The sequence below is a fragment of the Chrysemys picta genome, chromosome 2 (genome assembly GCF_011386835.1).
Source record: "Chrysemys picta bellii isolate R12L10 chromosome 2, ASM1138683v2, whole genome shotgun sequence".
NCBI classification, from domain to species: Eukaryota; Metazoa; Chordata; order Testudines; family Emydidae; genus Chrysemys; species Chrysemys picta.
The window spans coordinates 64,944,415-64,961,902 of record NC_088792.1 but is presented as its reverse complement, the minus strand read 5'-3'; the positions used below and the strand labels follow the sequence as shown (position 1 = coordinate 64,961,902).

General features: G+C 53.5%; 1 protein-coding gene across 5 annotated transcripts in view; it reads left to right on the top strand.

Annotated features, from left to right (window-relative positions):
* Positions 1–3,857: 3,857 nt before the first annotated feature.
* SPMIP4 (sperm microtubule inner protein 4) overlaps positions 3,858–17,488 on the top strand; it is a 47,957-nt gene continuing 34,326 nt past the window's right edge. Inside the window, exons 1-2 of one of the 5 annotated variants that reach the window (XM_008170145.4) lie at positions 3,858–3,943; positions 7,910–8,077. In XM_008170145.4, the coding sequence (XP_008168367.2) occupies positions 7,944–8,077 (134 nt within the window). In that variant the 5' untranslated portion in view covers positions 3,858–3,943; positions 7,910–7,943. Of the gene's footprint in view, positions 4,093–7,765; positions 8,078–17,488 lie in introns of all 5 variants that reach the window. The other 4 variants (XM_065583388.1, XM_065583389.1, XM_008170142.4 and 1 more) reach the window with 4 other exon arrangements.

Here is a 17,488-nt window from a genome sequence, read left to right as displayed (position 1 = left end):
TATACACTACCAGATTTCCCCAGGATTTCAGTGATTGGGGGAGAGCAAGAAACAGGTGCTCAGTGACTCAGAATGGGTGGACAAGATGGGAGTTAATATTAGGCAAAGGAGTTGGTTTGAGGTATTACTTTACACTGAACTAATACAATTTTTAACTCTCTCTAAAGTGATTTTATTGTGAGTCTTACAATGTTAGGTGGTTTTGTAAAGTCCCAGCTCCTGGAGGAAGGTTGTTAAGTGGGAATCTCAGCCTTCATTTTAACAAAAAAGTAACCTTGTAGCCCACCTAGTTGCAGAGAAGAGCTCATGTGACTCATGTGCAAAGCCAGAAGGTAAATATAAAGCACCCAACATGATTTTTTTAAAGATCTCATTAAATTTATGCCAATCTCATGATTTGCAGAGCCTGGCATGATTTTTGAACCCTTGGGGTTGGCAATATTGTAAATGAGGGAGGTCTTCAGCAACAGGAATGAGAATCTGGCGGGAGGGAATGGGGGAGCAGAGGAAAAAAGGGAATGTGAAAAGTCCTTGGGCCCCACCATATGGGGTAGAGACTGTGCTGTCCCCTACTGGGGCTCCTACATAGACTCTGGGATTGAGGCCCAGTTCCTCTTGCTGAGAATTCCCCATGGACTAGAGAGGCTTGGAGTGGGGGCTGCTGCCCCAGCCGGGGATTTCCTCCCAGATAATGGGGATTTGGAGGGGACCCTGCTGCCCCTGTTGGACAATAGGGCCTTGGTGGGACCCAGTGTATATGTGTGGGGGAGAGGGATTCCCCATGGACAACAGTAGGGTTACCATATTTTGTGCCTCCAAATGGAGGACACTCCCCGGGGCCCTGGCCCCGCCCCCAGCCCCGCCCACGCCCCCGCCCCAACTCCGCCCCCTCCCAAAGTCTCCGCCCCCTCCCCTGCTTCCCGCGAACATTTAATTCGCGGGAAGCCTGAAGCAGGTAAGTGGGGCGGGGGGAGGAGGCGCGGCCCAGGCTGGCCCCCCGGCGGCTCCAGCCTGGGTTGGCTCGGGCCCTGGGGTGCCGGCCCCGACCGACCACCCCCCGCGGGCCCGGCGCACCCCCCGGCTCCCCGCCCCGCGGGCCCGGCTCCCCGCCCCGGCTCCCGGCCCCGCGGGCCCGGCGGACCCCCCGGCTCCCAGCCCCGGCCCCGCGGGCCCGGCGCACCGACCCCGGCCCCGCGGCCCGGCGCACCGGCCCCGGCCCCGGCCCCGGCTGCCGGCCCCGCGGGCCCGGCGCACCGGCCCCGGCCCCGGCTGCCGGCCCCGCGGGCCCGGCGCACCGACCCCGGCCCGGCTGCCGGCCCCGCGGGCCCGGCGCACCCCCGGCCCGGCTCCCCGACCCAGCCCCACGGGCCCGGACCGGCTCCCCGGACCGGCTCCCGGCCCCGCGGGCCCGGCCCGGCACCGCGCTCCCGGCCCGGCACCATGCCCCCGACCCCGGACAAAGAGGCCCCGGCCGAGCCTCCCGATTTTCCCGGACATGCCCGGCTTTGGGGGATTTCCCCCCGGACGGGGATTTGAGCCCCCAAAAGCCGGACATGTCCGGGAAAATCCGGACGTATGGTAACCCTAGACAACAGGCCTTGGGACCCTGTGTGTGAGGGGGCACCAGAGACCAGTGGTTTTCAACCTTTTTTCATTTGCAGACCCCTAAAAAATTTCAAATGGTGCAGACCCCTTTGGAACTCTTAGACAATCTACAGACCCCAAGGGGTCTGCAGGCCACAGGTTGAAAACCACTGCCATAGACAACAGGACTGTGAGTGTTGGGGGGTTCCTCATAGAGAATAGAACCTTGGGGGAAACCTGTGAGTGTTAGAGGATTCCCTATAGACAATAGGACCTGGGGGGGGGGTCCCTGTTAGCATTGGGGGTTCCCCAGGAACAATAGGGCCTTCGGGAATCCTGTGAATGTTGGGGGGTTCTCTAAGGTGACCACCTTTCCAAAAGGAAAAGCAAGACACAAGCAGCAGCCCCACCCCCCCTCCATGGCCCCATCCCCAGTCTCTCCTCTTCCCCCAAAGTCCTGTCCCCAGGCCATGCTGGATGATGGAGCCAGGCCTTGCTAAGAGCTGCCCAGCAGCCCGGGCTGCTGTGTAGCATCCCAGACCCTCCACCTGCCCTGGGCGGGAGGCAGGGGTGCCCAAGAGCAGCCCCCGGCCTGTGTCCCCAGCCCCCAGGACGTGCCACCCAGTGCAAATCTGGGAATCCGCACAGTGGTCCTGGCTCCCTGGGCAGCTCTCATTACTGCCCAGCTCCAGCTTGGTAGGGGAAGAGGAGGAGCATGGGGTGGGGCCTCATGGCAAGGGGGGGCCTAAGGCCCACTTCACCCCCACTGGGAAAAGGCTTGCACCACCAGGGCCGGCTCTAGGATTTTTGCCACCCCAAGCAAAAAAAATTTTGGCCGCGCGCCCCCCCCCTTTTTTTTGTGCCTCCCTGCTCCCGGCCCCGCCCCAACTCCACCCCTTCTGAACCCCTTCCCCAAGTACCCAGCCCCGCCTCCTCCCCCGGGCGTGCCACATTTCCCCCCCACACATTGCTTCCTATGGGGCCCCCCCGCTCACTTCCGCTCCGCCTGCTCCCCCGGGCGCGCCGCCGCTCCGCTTCTCCCCCCTCCCTCTCAGCCGAGGGAGGGAGGAGAAGCGGAGCAGCGGCGCGTTTAGGGGAGCAGGCGGAGCGGAGGTGAGCTAGGGTGGGGAGCGCAGGAAGTAACGGGGGGTAGAGGAACCACTCCCCGCTCCAGCTCACCTCTGCTCCACCACTGCCGCCTCTCCCGAGCGCCCGCCGCTCGGCTTCTCCTCCCTCCCAGCCTTGCTGCGCAAAATAGCTGTTTTGCGTGTGGCAAGCCTGGGAAGGAGGGGAGAGAAGCGGAGCGGCGGCAGCGCGCTCGGGGGAGTAGGCGGAGGCTGGGTGGAGGTGAGCTGGGGCGGCGAGGGCACTTTTTCCCCATGCCCAGGAGTCGGCGCCTATGATGGCCAGTGCCAGAATGCCGCCCCTAGAAGTGTGCCACCCCAAGCACCTGCTTGTTTTGCTGGTGCCCGGAGCCAGCCCTGGGCACCACCCCTGAGCCTCAGGCACGTGCGGAGTGGCATTGCAGGGAATCCAGGACATTTGCTGTCCCAAAGAGTCATTCAGCCCAAGACCAGGACTTGAAATGTACCTTTCCGGTCTGTCCTGCCTAATTAGGGACAGGTGGTCACCCTAGGGTTCCCCAGGGACAATAGGGACTTGGGGGGATCCTGTGAGTGTTGGGAGGTTTCCCAGAGACAATAGGGCCTTGGGGAGACACTGCGAGTGTTTGGGGGGTTCCTCAGGGACAATAGAGCCTTGGGGGACCCTGTGAGTGTTGGGTGGGGTTCCCAGAGACAATAGGGGCTTGAGGCAACCCTGTGAGTGTTGGGGGTTCCCAGGACAATAGGACTTTGGGGGGACACTGAGTGTTGGGGGATTCCCCCAGGGACAATAGGGCCTTGAGTGGACACTGTGAGCGCTGTTGGGTTCCCCGGAAACAATAGGGCCTGGGGGGGCGGCTGCCGTGCTGGGGTTAGATTTCCTATGCATAATGAGAGCTGGCGGGGTCAGACTGGGGATTCCCCCTCTGTGGGCGGGAGCGTGATGCTAATTCCACCGTGCCCTATTATTGAGGAGCACTGCCGGAGTCCCGCCCCCGTCCCGGGCGGTGTGAGCGAGTGACATGCGGACTGAGTACTAGCTTCGCCCCTTGTCTCCGCGTTCCTTGCCTGCCCGTCAATAACAAATCTTCGATTCTGATTGGCCATGGTGGCTCACCGAGTTGAAATCTGATTGGATTCTTCCACTGGGGAAGGCGGATCCAGTTTCCTATGAAACGAGAGTTGAGTGAGTGAGTGAGTGAGTGGGTCGGCTGGGCGGGGCCTGACGCGTGTGAGCCGAACGGACCCAAGGGATGGTGCGTCACAGGGTGCGCCGCTGAGGTTTCTAGTTCGCCACGTGGAGGGTCGGGTGCCCAGCGGGCTCGGGCTCGGTGCCGGCCGGGGACCTGACGCTGCATGGCGAGGGGTGGGGCAAGTGGGTATGGGGCTGGTGCTTTTGATTCCGGTAAGAGGCTGGATGGGGGTAGCGATCACGGGGCCGGGTGCTGTGGGCCTGGCTGTCAGTCATGGAGCCCAGGCTGAGTCAATGCAGTGCGGGGTGGGGCATGGTAGCACGAGCCTGGGTATGGTGAGGTTGTGCGTGACCAGTCTTCACAGTGGGTAGAAGTGAGAAAGTGGTAGCCTCTGCGGGGCACATAAGTACCCTTCATATAGTTCCCCAGAAAGGGCATGGGGGTTGGACACATTGGGTGGTTCAGCTGGGGTCCATTTCTAGTAAGTGGGGACCAGATTTTTCCCCCACTGGTAATTCAGACTCATGAACTTTTACCTGATCATTACAGACTTCTTGCACCAGTATCACTAGGAGGAGAATCAGGCCCCTATTTCTTATCTCTTTGCAAATTTCAAACCAACAAGTTGTTGGCAGCAACTATGATCATTGGTTCCTTTGCAAGGTGGTAATGAATCTCATGCTTCAGCATGGGGTCACAGTAGTAGTCAAGTAGGTCCTCATGCATGAATGCCAAACAGAAGTGCACACACCAATTCAGTCTGCACACCAAGCACTCCCCATATGTATTACAGGAGAGTTTTTTTGCTTTTCTTTGAAGCTTACCATATCTGCTACCATCTGAAGAAAAATATCAAACTATGAATCTGATCTGGCAGTTCCTGCACTATGTTCCTAGTCCATAAGACAGACAAAAATAATGTATTGTAAAAGTTGTCTAGACACAAGAGAAGCACTAATGTTTCTCACAAAGAAGAGTGAAATATTTGGTTCTCATTAACGTGCTGAAATGAGAGAGGGCATGTTGATAAAAATAAACCCCACAATAACTCTTGTTAAATTGAAGTTAAGGTTGTAGACATGTGTCTGTGGTGTGAATGCATATTGCTTTTCAAGAACAGTAGTGTTAAAACCTCTCAAAGAGGAGAAAATCAGAAAATGCAGTTAAAATTGCACCTCTCAAACCAGGCATCCTAACTGCCCCCTAACAATGTCAGTTTACCATATTCCCTGCGTTACATATAGAGTATCAAAAATGTGGGCCACAGAACACAGGTTTAGTAATTCACCTAACACACGTCTCAGTAAGCATGATGATTTGAGCACTAAATGTTACTTCTTTTTCCTGTATGTTCTCTGATAGTATTGTTTGGGCAGAGACAGCTAGTGTCTAGTGACACTTGGGTAATTGGTTACTATATGGAGTCAGAGCCTAATCCTGTCAGATACTCAGTGCCTTCAGCAGCTCAGAAGAATTGGCCCTTAATGAAGGTGATGAATGATTGCCTTCAGTACCCTGTTTGCCTAATCGGGAATTTGTGAAATTTTTGTATGTGTACTGTGTAGTCATAACATCAGAGTGGGGACCAAAGTTATGGGGATCTCTTCCCCCCGCACTGCTTTGTGAATTCCTGACATCTGATTTGGGGAGCCCTACTAATGTACGCTTCCTTAGGAGAGCAGCCCGTCTCCTGTGGAGCTTAGGAGGTGTGCAGGAGTATGGCTTTGCCTGGATAAGTGCCTCTGCAGAGCCTTCTAACATTTCCAGGAACCCCACAGTCTCCCTGGGGTCTTATGCTTGTCCTGTGAGCCCTAGGAGCGTGATAGAGTAAGAAGGGAGAACATTCCTGGGGTACAAAGAGCATAGTTGAAGTGCTGAGGAGCAGCACAGTGCTGCTGGGGAAGCAGCACATATGTGTCTTATGTAACATGCAAAGCTCCTGCTGTATTCAGCAGCAGAAGTTCCCTCTGATAAACAATGGGTGGAGAAGGTGAAGAAAGGCTAATGCTTTCCAACCCCCATGTCCTCTCTAGCTGTGCCTGAGCCGCTCCTTTCCAGCCTGGATCCCTCTGCTCCCCAGAGTTCCCCCCTTCCTCATAGCAAGGAACACCCACTTCCCTCATGTCTGCCATAGCCCCAACTCCTCTGATCCCCACCTACAGACATAGTATCAGAGGGGTAGCCGTGTTAGTCTGAATCTGTAAAAAGCAACAGAAGGTCCTGTGGCACCTTTGAGACTAACAGAAGTATTGGGAGCATAAGCTTTCGTGGGTAAGAACCTCACTTCTTCAGATGCTGAAGAAGTGAGGTTCTTACCCACGAAAGCTTATGCTCCCAATACTTCTGTTAGTCTCAAAGGTGCCACAGGACCCTCTGTTGCTTTTTACAGACATAGTCTCCCTCAAGTTATCATACGCTGCATATATCCTCTCTCTTCCCCATGTCCCCTTTCAGATGCCTTCTCCCCTTGTGAACCGCACACCCAGTGGTTTGGGGGGCTTCCAAGAGCATAGGGTGCAGATGGGGAAAGGGTGTTTGGCAGAGCTTAGGTGTGCAGAAGGTGGCAGAGGGGAAACACTACTGTCTTCTGCACCCAATGAACCTTCTGTTGTTAGTTGGGGGGAGTCCTGCTGCTGTAAACCACAGGAGGGCTAATCAGGTGTAGAAGGGAGGGAATACTAGAGCTTCCTCCATCTTGTCCTTCTGAACTTCTGCTGAGTGCCTCCACTCTGGCATTGGTCTTGGGGTAAAGGGCATGGAAACATCTGGGGAGTGAGGATCTTTTGAGAGGCATGAGGATTCTGCCAGGAGCAGTAAAGTCCAGGTAGGGAGAGGACACTCATGTAGTTTATGATGCAGAAGATATCCTATCCTATCTCCTAGAACTGGAAGGGACCTTGAAAGGTCATTGAGTCCAGCCGCCTGCCTTCACTAGCAGGGCCAAGTTCTAATTTTGCCCCAGATCCCTAAGTGGCCTCCTCAAGGATTGAACTCACAACCCTGGGTTTAGCAGGCCAAAGCTCAAACCAGTGAGCTATCCCTCCCCCCAAAAAATTGAGTGTAGATTCCGAGGCTCAGGGACCCTCCCACCTCACATGGTCCAGGCTCCAACCCAAACATCCCCACTGAAATTTTAGAGCCCTGACATCTGAGCCTGATGACATGGCCGAGCCGCGGGTGTTTTATTGCAGTATAGACATGGGAGCCAGGAATTGAACCTACGACTCAGGAGGCTTAGGTCAGTGCCTTAATGACAAGACCATCTTTCCCAAGAAGGAGGGGGGAAGGACTTGTTGCTTTTCAGAGGGGATTCCTGCGCTGTGAGCTTCATTGGGTGGAGAAGGGAAGCACAGGTGCTTACTCCCTGCCATCTTCTCCTGCATGCTTGAGTTGCTCCTATTAAATCAGCGTCATAGCGCTTTGCTCTCTGTAAATGACTGCACAAGGTTCCAGGCAGTGGAGATTCCTGTATTAATTCTGTTACATCACCTGTCATCCCAAAGTGCTTTCCATGCTCTATAGTCTATATGGTATGTTCAGCATCACTGAAATGCAGGGTGCAAAACGCCTTCCACTCAGCACACTGCACAAAAGTGGGAGGAGGAAAAGCTTGGCAAGGGAGCAAACTCCTTCTGTTGTGAAATGTGTCATGGGATCATTAATGTCTATACACAGCAAGCAAGACTTTGAATTTTAAGGGTAAATCTGAAAAATAACGACTGAATCTTTTCAGAGTCCATATTCCATGGGAAGATTTTCTTTTCCCTGCCATTTGGTTAAAATGTATTTCTAGCTATTGTTCATTAGTTGAACAAAGCCATAGTGCTATACTTCTGTCTATAAACAATCTTTTTGTTCTTGTTTTACATTGTAATCTGATACAAGGGATCAGTTGCAGTATCAAAGTGGCCACTGTTTCCTCAGCTGAACGGTATCAGAGTTCAGCAGAAGCTACCCATGTTACTTGCTCAGACTGTATCCAGATGCACTGACTGATTCTTTTGATGAGTTCATCTTTTATCCATGTAGTTTCCCTGCAGTCCTCAAAGTGCAAATATGAAGCATGGAGCTGTTACACGGCCTGCCGTACTACTATAGAGAAAGGGAGGGAACAGACATATTATCGAAAACCTTAGAGTCTAATGAGGCACTGACTCCGCTGCAAATTCCTTCACGCCCAACTGTGTCCCAGGATAGGTAAGAAATAGCTGGAAATGTGTTTTGCTGAAAATTTTAAAGTATTGGCGCCAAACTCTGCTCCCACTTACACTAATGCAACACCATTGCTTTCAATGAAGTTACAAAATTTGGCTCTAAGTATCTGTATCTATAGAATAGATTGCACAGGTTGAATTTTTGTGGCTTGCCATAAATTGTATAACGAAACTGTCTTACCTCAGTCAATATTTTACAGAGACAAATTATGGGGCGAATTATAGCCTTAGTTGGGGTGCCACACAAAACAGAATTTGGCTCTATAATTCTGGGAAGTCATACATCTCAGCTGCTCATTATTTAGGACAGTGATCCTTCTTGGATCTACATTTCTCACCTTTACATAGGTCCTCATGTTCTCCACTGTTCCTCTACATAATATTTTATCTACAAAAATAGGAAACTAAATTATAGTTCCCATATCACTTAGAGCTTTGTGTTTTACTAGTTTTCATTGATTTTGTCCTTTGAAGGCTAGCATGCCCTATTAAGTCTTCAGCAGGAGCATATTTGATGTAATTGGATCATTCCTGTCTGTCAAACTGTATGCTGAGTCACCTGATTGAGGTATCTTCCTTAGTCAAGGTGCTGGCTGTTTCACTATCATCATGGCTTGCATTGTAAACGTATAATGTTCTAGAAGGTTAGATGAATCTGCATATGAAATGTTATAATGGCTGATGTACTTAAAATCTAGGAGAATTATAGGCCTTCTTATCCAAATCCCGTTGAACTCAGAGGAAAGACGCCCATTGATTGGACAGTGCCCCACAATAGGATGAGTTGGCTGGGCACAAAGGCCAAAAAACTAAGGGCACACACACTATAAAAGCAAGTAACGTTTACTGTTAAAAATAAGCACCATTTTTAGGCCCCTTCTACAGTACAAAACATTACAATGCTGAAGCATAGAAAAGAAACATGATCATGACGCCAGCCATATTATAAGAAGTCATTTTCTGTGGATAAAAAAAATGGTTGCGTCCACACTAAGGGACCATGAGACAAATTCTCTGCTGATATAGATGTGCAGACTTCACTGAACTCAGTCTCCTATTATACCAGAAAAGAATTTGGCACCAGGTCTTAGCCTATATATCAATCAGGGTTGTAATACAGTTTTTTTTTTTAAATGATGCAAATAGGTATTTTCTAACAAGAAAAAAAATCTTAGAAAATGGTTGGCCTCAACTATTTTAAACAATACGTAATCTGAATTTTAATCATTATTAAAAGTCTGCATTCTTTACTGTGTTGAACTTCATATATATCAATATATGTACTATACGTCTGTTGCAGCTAGGGTGACCAGATGTCCCGATTTTATAGGGACAATCCTGATTTTTGGGTCTTTTTCTTATATAGGCTCCTATTACCCACCACCCCCTGTCCCGATTTTTCACATTTGCTGTCTGGTCACCCTAATTGCAGCTGAGTAGTTTTGGTGTACTGTTATCTATGGTTAATGTTTGTCACCAATATTTGGGTTAGTAAGCTGCCTTTAAATACTCTAAGGCTGTGATTGTATGTTTACCGTAACTAATGGACAATTGATATCCCCCTAGAAACCAGAGCCTGAGGATTTCCTTTTGTGATCAAATAATCAGTTTCAGTAATGGTGTACTGGGCATTCAATAGGGTTAATTCAGTGTTGTTGTATAAATTCAGTGGATAAGTGGACACAAAGCAGGTTTTTACAGGCAGAGTTGGTAGCGCTGTCTATAGTTAAGGTTGGCTGACACTTGCCATTGTAAGACCCTGTTCTCAGTTGCTTATATCTTTGCCAAACTTTAACCATTTGGTCTAAAATTTTCCATGCCAACGTGTCTTCCTCAGGCTGATTTTTTTTTTTTTTTGGCAAATTAGAGAAAAATATGATGTTTTGTCCATGTTAAAAAAATTATTTCAGCCACTTCATTGAGAAGCTCTATCACAGCCATGTTTTGGAGCAGGAATTTGAAACTTGGTGGGAAGGGTCACCCTGGTTCCATAGATGTGCCATTTGCTGTTACTATAAAAAAAAATTCCAAATTTGGCCAAGTTATAAGCCTCTGAAAAATTTTACTTTGCACATGCTCAGTAAAGACTTATTAGAGGATGGCAGCTGAAGTCTCTGAAGATTCTCTCTGTACTGGAGAAGTGGGGGCAGAGCCGGACTTTCCTGACAGTTGCTCCTTCCAGCTGATGCAGGCTGCTGAGGTGCTGGGCATTGGAAAAGACGGTTACTCACCGTTGTAACTGTTGTTCTTCGAGATGTGTTGCTCATATCCATTCCATTAGGTGTGTGCGCGCCGCGTGCACGATCGTCGGAAGATTTTTACCCTAGCAACACCGGCGGGTCGGCTGTGGAGCCCCCTAGAGTGGCGCCTTCATGGCGCTGAATATATACCCCAGCCGACCCGGCGCCCCCTCAGTTCCTTCTTGCCGGCTACTCCGACAGTGGGGAAGGGGGGCGGGTTTGGAATGGATATGAGCAACACATCTCGAAGAACAACAGTTACAACGGTGAGTAACCGTCTTTTCTTCTTCGAGTGCTTGCTCATATCCATTCCATTAGGTGACTCCCAAGCCCAACTTAGGTGGTGGGGTCGGAGTGAGACATTGCTGTGTGCAAAACTGCTGATCCGAAGGCAGCATCGTCCCTGGACTGCTGCACTAGTGCATAGTGAGCCGTAAACGTGTGGACTGACGACCAAACCGCAGCTCTACAAATGTCCTGGATCGGAACTTGCGCCAGGAAAGCCGTCGAGGACGCTTGGGCCCTCGTGGAGTGAGCGGTGAGGTGCGGTGCTGAGACACCTGCCAGGTCATAGCAAGTCCGGATGCAAGACGTAATCCAGGAGGATAGGCGTTGTGAGGAGACCGGTGATCCTTTCATTCGGTCGGCCACTGCAACGAAGAGTTGCGTCGTCTTTCTAAAGTGCTTTGTGCGGTCAATATAGAAGGCCAGGGCCCTTCGCACGTCCAGGGAATGCAAACGTTGATCCTGGCGAGTAGCATGTGGTTTAGGGTGAAAAACCGGGAGAAATATATCCTGGTTGATATGAAATGGAGAAACCACTTTAGGGAGAAAGGCGGGATGTGGACGAAGCTGCACTTTATCCTTGTGGAAAACTGTGTAAGGGGGCTCGGATGTAAGCGCCCTGAGTTCAGAAACGCGCCTTGCTGAGGTGATGGCTACGAGGAAGGCTGTCTTCCAGGACAGGTACAGAAGTGAACAGGTGGCCAGTGGCTCGAATGGAGGACCTGTGAGCTTGGAGAGAACCAGGTTGAGGTCCCACGTCGGAACGGGCTGACGTTGTTGTGGGTACATCCGGTCTAAGCCCTTGAGGAATCTAACGACCATCGGGTTAGAGAATACCGAGGACGCGAGTTCCCCTGGGTGAAAGGCCGATATAGCGGCCAGGTGAACTCTAATTGAAGATATCGCCAACCCTTGCTGTTTTAGGGAGAGGAGATATTCCAAAATAAGAGGAATAGGTGCGTGCAATGGGGACGTGGCTCGTTGTTCGCACCAACAGGAGAACCGCTTCCACTTGGCCAAGTATGTGGTCCGTGTTGAAGGCTTCCTACTGCTCAGCAGAATCTGTTGGACAGAGTGTGAACACTGTTGCTCTGCCTGGGTGAACCATGGAGCAGCCACGCCGTGAGGTGGAGTGATTGCAGGTCGGGGTGACGCAGCCGGCCGTGGTTCTGCGTGATGAGATCCGGATACAACGGAAGCGGGATCGGTGTCTGAACCGAGAGTTCCAGCAGCGTGGTGTACCAATGTTGTCTCGGCCACGCTGGAGCGACCAGAATTACCTGTGCCTGGTCTCTGCGCAATTTGAGCAGTACCTTGTGGACCAGAGGAAACGGAGGGAAGGCATAAAACAGGTGGTCTTTCCAGGGAAGGAGAAACGCATCCGAGAGGGAGCCTGGGGCTCGACCTTGCAGGGAGCAGAACACGTGGCACTTCCTGTTGTCTCGAGATGCAAACAGGTCTATCTGGGGAAACCCCCACTTCTGGAAGACGGAATGTATGATGTCCGGACGGATAGACCACTCGTGCGTTTGAAAGGACCTGCTGAGTCGGTCCGCTAAGGTGTTCTGGACTCCAGGGAGGAACGATGCCGTGAGATGGATTGAGTGGGCGATGCAGAAGTCCCACAGGCGAATGGCCTCTTGGCATAGAATTGACGAACGTGCTCCTCCTTGCTTGTTGATGTAAAACATGGCCGTGGTGTTGTCGGTGAGAACTAACACACAGCGGCCCCGTAGGAGATTGAGAAATGCCTGGCACGCCAGGCGCACCGCCATCAGTTCCCGAACATTGATGTGTAGGGCTAGCTGAGGTGCAGTCCACAGGCCCTGGGTATGGTGCTCGTTGAGATGGGCGCCCCAACCCAGAGATGAAGCGTCTGTGACCAGGTGCAGAGAGGGTTGTGGGGCGTGAAACGGCATCCCTTCGCAAACCACATTGTGATCTAGCCACCATGTGAGGGAGGTCAGGACCGAGTTCGGGATTGTAACCACCATATTCAGGCTGTCCCGATGTGGGCGGTATATTGATGACACCCAGGTCTGAAGTGGGCGAAGCCGAAGTCTGGCATGCCTGGTTACGTACGTGCAGGAAGCCATGTGACCCAGCAGGGTAAGGCACGACCTCACCGTGGTAGTTGGGAAGGCCTTGAGTCCTTGGATGAGGCTCGTGATGGTGCAAAAGCGATTGTCTGGCAGGATGGCTTGTGCGCGTCTGGAGTCTAGAACCGCACCGATGAATTCTATTCTCTGGGTAGGTTCTAGAGTGGATTTGTCCTTGTTGAGTAGGATACCCAACTTGTTGAATGTGCGCACTATTATGTGGACGTGATCGCGAACTTGTTCCTTGGTGCGACCGCGTACCAGCCAGTCGTCTAGGTACGGGAACACCTGTATCCCTTGCCGACGAAGGTACGCTGCCACGACAGCCATACATTTCGTGAAGACCCGTGGGGCCGAAGATAGGCCGAAGGGAAGGACTGCAAATTGGTAGTGCACCCTGTTTACCACGAATCGGAGGAAGCGTCTGTGAGGCGGGTAAATAGCAATGTGAAAGTATGCGTCTTTCATGTCGAGGGCGGCAAACCAGTCTCCAGGATCGAGGGAAGGGATAATGGCCCCCAGAGAGACCATGCGGAACTTCAACTTTACTACGAATGTGTTGAGTCCGCGCAAGTCCAAGATGGGTCGCAGACCTCCTTTGGACTTGGGGATGAGGAAGTAACGGGAATAGAATCCCCTGCCCCTTAAATCCACTGGAACCTCCTCTATGGCCCCCATGGCGAGGAGCGTAGAGACTTCCTGTATAAGAAGTTGCTCGTGAGAAGGGTCCCTGAAGAGGGACGGGGAAGGGGGGGAGGAGGGGGGAAATGAAGAAAACTGGATAGCGTATCCCCTCTCCACCGTGCGGAGGACCCAACGGTCCGAAGTTATAAGGGACCAAGCACGGTGGAAGTGGGAGAGGCGATCCCGAAAGGAGGGGGCTGGATCCTGGGGGATGACTGGGGCGCCGTCCTCGACCGCACCTTCAAAAGTTCTGCCTGGGGCCTGAAGGTGGTCTAGGTGGCCCCTGGTTCTGGCCAGGTTGAGGGCCGGTCCACCTTCTTCTACCACCTCGCCCTCGCCTCCGGGCCGAGTCCTGTCTCTGACGAGGCGGGGGGGGGTAGAAGCGCTGAGGCTGCGGCCTAAACGGCCTGCGCTGGGGGCCCACAACATGCATCCCCAGGGAGCGCATGATTGTTCTCGAGTCCTTGAGGCTCTGCAGGCGAGAGTCCGTCTTATCCGAGAACAATCCATGACCCTCAAAAGGCAGATCTTGTAGGGTTTGCTGCAGCTCCGGAGGCAAACCCGAAACCTGAAGCCAGGAGATCCTGCGCATAGCGACACCCGAAGCCAGGGTCCTCGCCGCTGAGTCTGCAATGTCCAAGGAGGCTTGCAAGGAGGTCCGAGCCACCTTCTTGCCCTCCTCTACCATGGCTCCAAACTCCTCCCTGGACTCTTGGGGAATCAACTCCTTAAACTTCCCCATAGAGTTCCAGGAGTTGAAATTGTAGCGGCTCAGTAGCGCCTGTTGGTTCGCCGCTCTAAGTTGTAGCCCTCCGGCTGAGTAAACCTTGCGGCCAAACAGATCGAGCCGCTTAGCCTCTTTTGATTTAGGCGCTGCAGCCTGCTGGCCGTGGCGCTCTCGTGCATTCACTGATTCCACCACCAGTGAACACGGTTGGGGGTGGGTATACAAGTACCCACAGTCCTTAGACGGGACAAAGTATTTTCTTTCCACCCCTCTCGCTGTGGGTGGAATGGAGGCAGGAGTTTGCCATATCGTATCCGCATTTGTTTGGATCGTGCGGATCAGAGGTAACGCCACCCTCGATGGGGCATCTGCTCCAAGGATATTCACGATCGGGTCGTGAACCTCCACTATCTCCTCCACCTGTAGGTCCATATTACGGGCCATCCTACGCAGGAGATCCTGGTGAGCCCGAAGATCTATCGGAGGGGGACCCGTACAGGAAGTGCCCGCCACTGCCTCATCCGGAGAGGAGGAAGAGGATGCCTCCGGTGGCACTGGATCCAAGGGGGGGTCCTGATCCCCCTGCTCTTGGGCCGGGGCATCACCTGCACTTGGGTCCCTGGTGTCGGGTGGCGTGGACACCGAAGCCTCCATGCCTCCTGGCGGAGGCCGAGAGATGGTGGATTCTGGGGCCCTTCTGACCGAGTGACCCGAGCGAGAGGTCGATGGTATTGGAGCCCCTTGCTCTTGGTGGTACGCCCACGGGGTCCAAAACGACCAGTGAGATGGTCCCTGAGAGTGGTCCTCTGCCATCTCTTGCCAGTGGCCGAAATTTTGTTCCTCGGCGTGCCCTTGAGGGGGGTATGCCGATCTCGACAGGTCCTCCGAGGAACGAGACACCGATCTAGACGGCCATGGCGGTGCCGAGAGAGATGAAACCATCCCGGTGGGCTGCGGTGCCGCACGGTGCCGGTCCGGAGATGATCTATCTCTGCGCGGTGCCGGCGATCGGTGCCGGGACCGCGACCGGTGCCGATGACCTCGTCGGTGCCGGGAGTCGGATCTGGACCTCGACGAGGACCTGGAGTATGCCCGGTGCCGGGAGCGACCCCTCGACGTCGAGCGTCGACCGTAGCGGTGCCGAGAACTACGTCTCGACGTTGATCGGTGCCGACGATCATATCGGTGCCGAGACGAAGAGCGGTGCCGCGAAGAAGATCTTGGCCGCGAGTACGACCGGTGCCGAGACGATATTCGGTGCCGGGACTGCGAGCGGCGTGGGGACCTGCTTCGGGACCTGGATCGGTGCCGAGGTTCCAGCCCTTGTGATGGCGGGCGCATCAAGGCAGGTTTCCCCCTCGACTGGACCGGGCGAGTCAACGGTGCAGTCGGTGCCGGTGGTTGAGGCGGTGCCGGCTCCGTGAGAGCTATTAAGTCTCTCGCCGCCGCGAAGGTCTCTGGAGTCGACGGGAGGCACTGTATCACCGCCGGCCTGGGGGGAGACGCTATTTGCACCGGACTCAACGGCCTCGGCGCCGGAGTCGACGGTGCCGGAGGCACCTGTTTTCGTTGCTCCACCGGTGGACGCGGCTCTACCCCCGACACTGGGGGAGCTGGCGTCTTCGGCACTGATGTCCCCGTCTTATGGGCTTTTTTATGCCCTGGGGATAAGGACCGGCGCCGAGGCACTTGCTGTGTCTGCGGTGCCGACGAGGTCCGGTGCCGGGGAGGCTTGTCTGACGCCACTCGCGTGGTCGTCGCAGCCGGTGCCGCCGGGGCACTGCGCACCGAGGTGCTAGGTGCCGGGGCCTTGCTCGTAGAAGGAGCGTCCGGGCTAAGAGCCGCCTCCATCAGAAGTTGCCTGAGCCGAAAGTCCCGCTCCTTCTTGGTTCTCGGACGGAAGGCCTTACAGATTTTACACTTGTCTGTCTGGTGTGACTCTCCCAGGCACTTCAGACAGGATTCGTGCGGGTCGCTCGTGGGCATAGGTTTAGCGCAGGAGGCGCACAGCTTGAAGCCGGGAGCGTTGGGCATGAGCCCGGCCCCGCGGCCGGGGGAGAAAGGGGGGAGACGACCCCCTTAATCCCCTGGACTATTTAGAACAACTTTAAAACTACTTAACTAACTTACAACAAACTCTAAGACTATAACTATAACTACAACTATGATACAACAAGATAAGCTAGGGAAAGTGGAGAACAGCTAAGCAGCGCTCCACAGTTCCAACGACCGTCAGGGGCGGTAAGAAGGAACTGAGGGGGCGCCGGGTCGGCTGGGGTATATATTCAGCGCCATGAAGGCGCCACTCTAGGGGGCTCCACAGCCGACCCGCCGGTGTTGCTAGGGTAAAAATCTTCCGACGATCGTGCACGCGGCGCGCACACACCTAATGGAATGGATATGAGCAAGCACTCGAAGAAGAACTAAGAGCATCTCCTCCCTCCCTCTCCCCCTACCTCTGGCACCAAAGTAGCCTGAATCGGATGCAGAGACCACCAGGGGAGGTGGAGGGGCAGCACAGCACAGGGAGAAGAATTGGGCTGGGAGCTACAAGGGGCTGAGGGAAGGAAGACAAGGACTGACAGCCCGTGAGGGGGGAACAGGGACTGGTAACCACTGTGGGGTGGGGGAGACTGAAATCAGATGAGGAGGTGGGGCGGTGTGGAGAGACTGGGAAAAGGAGAGTGGGACTGGGAGCAAGCCAAAGACTGAAATTGGATGAGGAGATTGAAATTGGCTGGGGAAGGTGCCTGGGGGAGGAGCTGGGATGAGGAGTCTTTACTTACGTGGTCACATACTATTTCTTCCACAGGATGCCTGCTACTTTATTCCACCCTCCTCGGGTTCTGCACTGAGAACAGCTCACTGACCCCCAAAATCAGGCCATGTGGATGTACAATAGGAGTGTTGGATCTGGTGCAGGCATAAAAGTGCGGGGGCTCTGATTGCTCTTACATACGCCTCTTGATTTTCAGATTAAAGCACAAATTGGATCATAATGCATATGCCCCTTATATGCCACTCAGTGTGTAAGTTACACTTGTTTTGCACACCCACTGGGACTGATTCGCCACTCCCTTTCACCAGTGCAAATTGGACATAAAAGGCTGTCATTCTGATTTATACTGGTGTAAATGATGATGCAAGGCACACAGCACCGGAGAGTCATGCCCACTGAATTAGAAATCAGTGTGAGTGACACCCAAGGCTGGGGCCCTAATCATACCCCAGACAGACTCACCACCAACACAGCTTCCTGCAGCACTTGGGTTTCCCTTGGAGATCTCAGTTTCAAGTACGGAGCAAGTCAGAACCTGTTTTGTTTATGAGATCTGATGAGCTCACATCCTATAGCCCAA